The sequence below is a fragment of the Lupinus angustifolius genome, chromosome LG18, assembly GCF_001865875.1.
Source record: "Lupinus angustifolius cultivar Tanjil chromosome LG18, LupAngTanjil_v1.0, whole genome shotgun sequence".
In the NCBI taxonomy this organism is placed as follows: domain Eukaryota; kingdom Viridiplantae; phylum Streptophyta; class Magnoliopsida; order Fabales; family Fabaceae; genus Lupinus; species Lupinus angustifolius.
Window position 1 is genome coordinate 5663307 of NC_032026.1, and position 9338 is coordinate 5672644.

A 9338-nucleotide genomic window follows, 5' to 3' on the forward strand; every position below is an offset into this window, starting at 1 on the left:
TAAGTGATATGTATAAAAATCAAAGAGTTTTGTACATGTAAAAATAAAGTAGTTGTTTGTATAATTTCACTAAAACTTAGAAGATATTAGTGTAATTTATTTTTTTTTTTAAAATGATTTAGTATTAGAAAATATCATTTTTGAGAAATATATAATTCATCCCTCGTATATTTTTAGATGTAATGAAGGGAAGAAAAAAAGTCTTCCCTCATTCTTTGTTTTTTTTTTCTTCCTAAAAACAAACAAACTCGCACATAGTTACTATCTATTAATTTAAAAAAAAAAACAGTTATTACAGTCTGAGTATTAATCCATTAATTAATTAAAGTATAATAATAAGATTTTAGTTGCAGCTAAACCTTCCACATTTGCAAATATTGCAATCTTCAATATTGAACTTCACTTCCCACTCTCTCTCTCTAACTTTTGTGACTTTCTCTCTCTAACTTCTGCGACTTTCTCTTTCTACAATCCCAAAACCTTATCTCGTTCCTTCCCCTCTTTCATTCTACCCAAACATCAATGGATTCCGAAGGATCAACCGTTGTAGGTCAGTATTCAACTATCTTCTCCCTTCTTCTACCGATTCTCGTCTTTTTAATTTTTAGTTTCCAACATTTTATCCCAAAATTTGTATTCATTTCAAAGATGAAGCTTTTTTGTGTATCTCGTTGTTTTCTGTGTTGTAATTCATATTTGCAGTCTCCTTGTTTTGAAATGGGTGAACCTGGTTCTGTTGCATATTTTATAATTTATATTTATATATAGACTTTGCTTTTGGACCTGTGATTCTATGAATTATGTTTTATATCATTTCACTGTTATTGTTTATCCTCGGCGCAATGGTACAGTTGCTTGTGGAGGTTATGAGTTCAAATCCTGAAAATAACCTTTTAGTTTGCGAAAGTAAGGCTGTGTACTTCTACAATGGATTGAGTGAGAGCCTCGTGTACTATGCCGTCTTGTTTACTGTGACGTACATCCGAAAATGAAAAAAATGACCGTGTAATCAACAAAAAAGGAGAAAAAGGTCTTAATTTTAAGAGTATGTAATGATATCCGTCCATTTGCTGTGTTTTTGTTTACCCTCACCGTTTCATTGTTTTAACAATGGGATTATTGCTTGTAGAGATGTTAAATTCTAGGCATGTCTTCCTATTCATAAGTAGTCATCTTAGTGCAGAAATATGAGGCACTGTGTTTTGGCGTATTCCATATATATAATTGCATCTAGCTAGTTGCTTTATTGTTGTGTGATCCATTCAATTGTGCCACCGAATTTGTCATGATTCCTTGAATGTTGGCTCACATTTATAGCAAGATTTAGAGATTAATACTTTGTCAATGAACATGATTTATGATAGAACATTTTGATGTCGCTCGATCCATCTAGCTAGTGGGATTGGCTATTGTTGTATTTGTGTACAAGGTTAGAAAGTAATATAAATACATATAAAATGAAAGAGTGGGTGTAAAATCATGTAAAAGTCGATGGAATAGTTTACAAGCTTGTTATCTCCACTTATGCTGGGGTGTGGTGTAGAGCAGGCGATTCTAGAAGGGATAATGTACTAAATTAGGGCATTTGGTGTAACTTCTATGGTCCATGTAGGAATTTGGATTAGGTTGGCCTTGGAATCCAGTGTCTATAAATATTTCTGTAGTGGTTATTGGTTTTAGTGCTTCCTTTTGGAATCATATGGGTGACATGTCAATCTTGTGCTCAATGCTACTCATGTGTGTGAGTTCCCTGAAGTTCATTTTGTAACCCCTCCTTTCATCCTATGCTGGGGAATGTCTTATGCTTTTGATTTTGGGAGGATGTGTGATTTGGGGAGTTCTGTTTCTTAGAAATCTTTCCTTTCCTTTATCACATTTGTACTTTGCATTATAGATACTAAATTTGCCTTACCTCTCCTTTCCTGCATCCCAATTCACAACTACTAGTTCATGTTACTTCTGTAATCTTGAACTGGAACTTGATCCAGATTATGAAAGTAGGCAAACCATCTTCTTGAAGGAAACTGTTTGAAATATTTTTATTAATCTTTAACCTTATTCAAAGAAATGCACAGTTTTATTTGAGTTTATTTGTTAATATTTTTTATAAATAAATTGTAGCCCAAGTATCAATCTTCATAATATGAGTTAATGACTTAGTTAGGATTGAGTATTTTAAATGTGGTCCATTCTTTTACCGAACTTGAAATAAAATAGACTAGAGTAGGTCAGGCCAATTGGGATCGATTATAAATGAGATGAAATGGGGCCAGACAATCACTTTTGAGCTGAGATCTGGTTGGCCCAATTAATTTTGGGCCGAAGTCAGGCTAAATAACTCTTGGGCTAAAATAATTAGCATCTGGAACCATTGGTCTATTCATTCACTTTAGTTTTTACTAGTTATAATGAATATGTTAATAGAGATCTTGAGAAGATTCTATGATCAATGAACTTAAAAGGGTGGTCAAATGTGTACTCAAGATTTATTGAATGTGTTAGGTAAACAAGGGCTCTACACACACCTAGAAGAGAGATTGAGTAGGTGTGAGGTTACTCTGCTGCTTCACTTCGCACACACTAATTTTCTCTCAGAGTGAATAATCAATTATTCTTCTGATAATTGATTGATAATTAATTATGGGTTGATTATCAGCACAAAACTAAAAATCAATTGATTTGAATGGGAACAAGAATTTCTCAATAACCATGTAAGGATTAAAGCTTTTAATCTGAATAATTCTATATGAAGATTTACAAAATAATTATGTGATAGAAAAGCAATAAATCAAAATTAAAAGAGTTAAGAGATAGAGAAATTGAAGTGCGGATTTTATCCTGGTTCACGCCAATCCACCGGCCAGTCCCTCTTTCCGATTTGAGGATTTTCTACTATGTAGATCATCCTAATTTGCTTCAACTCTAAAACGTTGATTCCTCACAACTTCTAGAGAAAAAGCCTACTTGACTCTTCTTTCCCTTGAATTGTAGGAAGATACCTCACTTCTCACATTTCCCTATCTTTCATAAAGAAAAGATCTAAACTCTTTTGTTGTAGAAACAATACACCTCATTGTGCAGAAAATACAAAACATTTTTAGACATAGACTCTTCAATCAAGCTCTAACCACTTACATTGAATATGCAAAGAATGTAGACTAGAGATGATGGAGTGAATCTCAAAAATGAGAAATCACTTTCTTGAAAATGAGTGAGTTTCTCTCATGGGGTTCTTGGAACCTCTCTTGAAAATGTGAAAACGAAAATACAATGATGAATCAATGAATCTGTGAATGAGTTGTTTGAAACTAGCCTTTTAAAAACAATTGTTTTTTAGTTGATAGTACAAGTTAATCGATTAACACCAAGTCGTAATCGATTATCTGTTTTCAACAGCTCATAATTGATTAACACTAACTCACAATCGATTAACTGTTACATAAACCAGTTTCATAGCAACACTGACCCAAATAATTGTATCACAATCGATTATCCCTTCATAATTGATGCATAATCAATTATCCAGAGAGAACAACTCACTTTTTAGAAAAATATCTCAATCTAAATCATTTTAAACTTATTAGATCAATGATATGACTGTTTGATGATTGCTTAAGACTTTACCCCATTCATCTTAGACCTATAAATGATAAAGTACATTATAAGACTTATTCTAAGAGACTATAAAAGTAAATCATAGCTTCTTTGTTGTTGTCATGAAGTCTTGCTTACTTTATCTTCATCAAAACATATGTTGTACAAATTCTTTGAATGCTTTCAATCTTAGTCTTTTAATCTCGTGCTTTCCTTTAAGAATATACCTTAATCATTGCACTGTTGGTTGCATATTTCCCTTTTATTTCACCTTATTTATAAATTTAATTTATTAATGACTCTGTTCACCAGTTATTGCAACTTTTTTCTTTAATAAAATGTAGATCTGCAATTTGAAGTTTTTTTGTGAAATGGTATGCGTCTCTCTATGCAGTTCCTAGGAGTTTCAGATTATTGGAAGAGCTTGAGAGAGGTGAGAAAGGAATTGGAGATGGAACTGTTAGCTATGGAATGGATGATGCTGATGATGTATACATGCAGTCGTGGACTGGTACTATTATTGCCCCCCCAGGTGTAAGCTTTCTGTTCTTTGCCCAAATTCTGTTACATTTGATGCAATAAAAACCTCTTTGCAAAATTTCTGATTTTCCCCCTAAGATGTCTTTGACTCTCTCTTTTGCTTGTTTATTTTCTTTAACAATACACATCATCCTTACCAACTTGTGTTAGTAAACTATGGTGTTTGCTTGCTTCATTTATCTTGGAATAGGTTATAATATTTCCATCATCATGAAGGGGAGAGTGGGTGGGTTTGGTTACCAAAAATACTTATTTGTCAATTAAATGGTTATGGGGACGTTATGGTGCTTTCCTGTGGAGTCTACTTTCTTAAGGCTTCGAGTTGTTCAGAGCAAACATAGTTTAAAATAACAAAGTTAATATTGCTAAGCAATTGAAGTCCATTCTCTCTTTTCGTTATTCTTATTGTATCCATTGTTATCTGAAATGCTTTTATCTCTATTAGTATTTTTGTGTTGCCTTAACTCCATTCACGTGATGTTGTTGTGGCACTTTCTAGTTGCTAAGTAAAATTTGTGTAACAATATAATGATTTGGTTGATTATTTTACCAGACTGTTCATGAAGGGCGTATCTACCAGTTGAAGTTGTTTTGCGGCCAGGATTACCCAGACAATCCACCATCTGTTAGATTTCAAACAAGGATTAACATGACTTGTGTCAACCAAGAAACTGGAGTGGTAGGTTACATTTTTGCAATGAATTCCTTACACTGTTGTGGTTGAAATAGAACTCATAAATAACTAAATTACCAGGTTGAGCCACATTTATTTCCTATGCTTGCTAATTGGCAAAGAGAGTGTACAATGGAAGACATTTTGATGCAATTGAAGAAAGAAATGACTTCTCCACAAAACCGGAAGCTAGCTCAGCCTCCTGAAGGTGTGCTAATATTATTTCTGATTGTTGCTAGTTTTTTTAATCTCAATTTATCATTTTTATATGCATGAGATCAATGTCTTTTGTAAATTTGTCATTTGCGACTCTTTCGTTATTTTCCAAACTCCAAACCTGTGGTCATAGATGGTCTTATATTGTGATAGATGGATTACTGCCTTTTTGGATGTGAAGTTGCTGTGTCTGTTGGTTAAATGAAATGATTGAAAGTCAATTTTCAGAAATTATTTAGTGTATTGATCCTGTTGAGCTTGCCATGCTTTGGCAATGAAGTTTCTGAAAACTTGAAGTACTTAATTACTTCTGATCTGTTCAGCATTTAACTTGTTATAGTAGTTTTTTAAGGATTTTCTGATGGATTGTTCTGAGGTAGTGCATTGCATTTGTGTGGCTAATCCCCAAATTTGATATTTAAATACTTGAATCTTCAAATAGTATATTTTAATTATATTTCAGGAAACAAATTCAAAACTTAGTGCCTAAACTATGAGTCCTCTGTATGTTTACTTAATTTACCACTAATAAATTATATATCATTTTTGCTGATATTATCCCTGAAGATGTTATGAGGTATTCGGAAATGGTTGAAATAGTTGAATAGGAGGATCACTATGACTACAACGCTTGGTAAATTTACTAAAAATGAAAATGATTTATTTGATATTAATCATATTATTGATGACTGGTTACGGAGGGACCGTTTTGTTTGCATAACAAATTACAAATTTTTAATGATTATCCACTCATGCATTGCCAAAATAGTAAAAGGAATTTGACTATCACAACCACGGTCTAGGAAGTCAAACTTTTTTTAATGATGTGCCAAATGCCCCTTCATAGTGCAAAACACTTTACACTGACTGTGGCTCAAATTTAAACTCCCCTCTTCTAAGCTTTGCTGAATAGATTATTACTTCTTGTTAGAACTGAATGATTGTATTTATGACTTTTAGGTAAGGGTGGAAATAGGTTAGACTTTGCCTTAAACATGCTCGGCCTATATAGCATATAGGAGCCTGACCTGTTAGCCTGTTTAATTTTTTTTTTTTCAAAGCCTATGCCTGACCTGTTTAAAAGCTTAGTCTGACCTGTTAGCCTGTTTAAAGGCTTGCTATACTAAATATGCTAATATTCATACTTTTAATTAGACTTTTTTAACCCTAACAATTAAATTATATTTTTGTATACAATTTTATATTAAAATTACATATATATTACAATATTACTTATATTAAAATTGTATAATATAAATATATTACATAATATAACTAAATAGGCCGGCCTGTTAGGCTTAATAGGCCTTTTAGATGGCCTAAAGTCTGGCTTGTTAAAGTAAATAGGCTTTTCAAGAAGCCTGAGCCTGACCTGTTCATGAAAAAAATCTGGTTTGGTCTAGCCTGTTATAGGCTAGGTAATAGGGCCCTGATAGGCGGTCTGATGTGTTTCCACCCTTACTTTTAGGCAATGAAGAAGGCCTAAAAGGTTTACTTTCTGTTATGTGTTATGAGACTTACATGTGATGATATGAGGAAGCTGAATGATTGTATTTATGACTCTTAGGCAATGAAGAAGGCAGGATTGATCAGAAGGGATTAGTGCTGAGATGTTGTATCGTGTAATTCGGGTGAGAATCCAAGAATAATAATGTAAATAAATTATATTCGCATCCCAGTTCATGGGTGAATGCATTTATAAATGTAATTATGGACCATTTGCCTATGTAACCTGGATCAATCAAAGAGACTATCTTATCTTTGAAATTTTATTTCAAATTGTGTTTAAACTGGTTTTGCTGTGGAATTCAATTTGGCAGTGGGAACCTTCTGAATTTTTTGTGTTCATGTAATGAAAGTATGGATCCATGTGCATACTCTCATTCTAAAATTCTAGTGTAGCATTCAATTTGTCATTGAATTGTTTACCAACTTTGTTACTAAAAGTTCAATGGTGCATCCAGTCATTTTTTTCTGTGCCAATTTATTGGCTGTATAAGATCACTGTTAAAAAAGGTATTATTTATGGGGGAGAATCACAAGAAAAGAAATGAGACCTTTGATTTAGAACTTGAATATTAAATAGGGCCTTACACTTCATTGTGTTTTGTTGATGAAACCAACTTCATTGTTTTACAAGAAAATGACTGTTGCATTATTAATGTAAGCATCAGATATTGCATGCATCATGTTTGTCTAAGGGTGCGTTTGTGAATCAGAGAAGGGAAATGAAATGCTTCATAGTCATCTCATAAATGTATTTTATATTTTTTAAACCTTCCATTTCCGTCTAAAATTTAACTCGCAAATAGACTCTAAGACAATTGAAGTAGGATTGAGGGGCTGGGTGCCTCATGAGCCTTGAAGTAGGATGTGACGCGTGATGAGTTTTGGTTGATGCTTAGTAACGAGTCTGATGGAGCTGTCTGTAGTCCTAATTTACACAAGATGGAAAAACTCATGCATACATTTATAAGGGTGCACATTGTGTGGATTATTCAAGATGAAAGAAACTGAAATTGTGGTGTAGATGTAGCTAAAAAAATGAGATAAGTATGTATTCTAGACAATCTTTTAGAGTTTGGAAACCAATTACAAATCAAATTTAGTCCCTGCAGTCAGTTTTATAATTTGTTTCACAATTTTTGCCTTCAATTATTCATGTCCCGTACTCCAATCTAAGTAGATTGCTCAAACTATATATCGGAGCCTAATAACCATTACCATTGGCCAGCTGAAAGATACAAGTTACATTGAACAACTTTATAGTAAAGCCTCCTTCCTTTATAAAACCAGTGAACTTTAGTCAATTTCGCGTTTATCAATTTAATCATTGGAAAAAGTAAAAATACAAATTAGTCTTTTAATTTTGTGAATGTTAATCAAAATGGTTCTTGCCAAGGACTAAAATATCTATAAAAAAAGTCATAAAAATGTTTAAAAAATTAATTTGACTAACATTTGAGATCAGAGATCATTCTTAGTTTTCTAATTTTTCAGAGATTAAATTAGTAAAAACAAATTTTTTAGAGAGCAAAATGATCATTTACTTTTAAAAAATGTGGTATAATGCACAAAATTTCTACCCAGTTGGATATGAGATAATACATGTATACATGTTTACTCTTGCAAACAAAAATGCTTTTTTGAGGATTTGAATTGATAGCCTCTAAATCATAAAACAATCAACCTTACTATTGGGTAAAAGTTTAACTCTCATCTGGTCCAACATTTTACATAATTTTGCTCGGGATTTGAATGGAATATATGACACTAAAGATGCAAATGACACTTTCACGTGGATGTGGATATACTGCATCCAAGATATCCAGCTTGCAACATGCACAGTATGGAGCTTCCAATTATTTCATCTGTTTCCCATTCCTCTTGTTCAAATGTATGAACCTTTCTACAATGCTTTCCAAAATGGTTGAAGCATCCATACTCTCAATCAAAGGACCTGTAATAAGAGTTCATTTCTGATTTACTGTTATTTATTTGCTAATCCCCTCAATTTTGTTTTATTGTATTTTAATTTTTAGAAATAGGAGCAGAAAGATCCTCTAATTGGGTACAACCTCTATTAACAAAGTCTTTTTCATAAACACAATATGAATCAAACATCTGACATCAAGTTTAAATAATCCAACCATCCATAATTGTCGCTTTTTTGGTATTCGATACGATTAAGTTTTTTAATACATTAATAAATGTTTTCACATTTTGTGTGCATGAATGGCATCCAACATCGAATATGAAGAGGAGCAATATAAGCCATATAATCATGACATGAGGTTATTCCATCTATATATAGTCCAGACAAAGATTCAATCAACACCAAAATCAAGTAATGGGGTTGGTGGCATTTATATAAAGGTAATAATGCCATAGTTGTGATGGTATAACTCATCAAAAACCTTATCTGTTGGGGGCAAAATGAGATTGGCTTTTTGGTCGGAAGTTGAGGAAGAAAAAGCACTTATGGTATAGTTGTAGTGTAGTATACTTGTGGTGGCACATCAAAAGGCAATGACAAAAATCCTCATAACTTCCCATGTAAACTTAATAATGCATGCAAACAAAAAATTATATGGGAGAGAAACAAAGGGTGGCTTCATTATTGAATGTGAGGTGACCTTCCTTTCCTCTTACAATTCGCTTTTCTTTTCGAGATGATATATTCTGTCTCACAAAGTGTATAATTTCATTTGTCATTACTTTTGATTTGTTAGAAAAATATTTAATTATTAAATTTTTAATTTATATACATTTTTTCAATCAATCAAAATAAGTGACTCATGAAATGACACATGTT

General features: G+C 32.5%; 1 protein-coding gene across 2 annotated transcripts; it reads left to right on the top strand.

The window, feature by feature from the left end:
* Positions 395-6847, top strand: LOC109332127 (ubiquitin-conjugating enzyme E2 variant 1A-like). 2 transcript variants are annotated; one of them, XM_019566962.1, is made up of 5 exons: positions 395-550; positions 3989-4128; positions 4688-4813; positions 4889-5015; positions 6591-6847. In XM_019566962.1, exons 1-5 carry the CDS (start codon positions 523-525, stop codon positions 6647-6649), a joined length of 480 nt encoding a protein of 159 aa, XP_019422507.1. In that variant the 5' UTR covers positions 395-522; the 3' UTR covers positions 6650-6847. The 2 variants fall into 2 exon arrangements, with proteins under 2 accessions (XP_019422507.1, XP_019422506.1); XM_019566961.1 differs by lacking the exon at positions 395-550 and adding an exon at positions 828-906.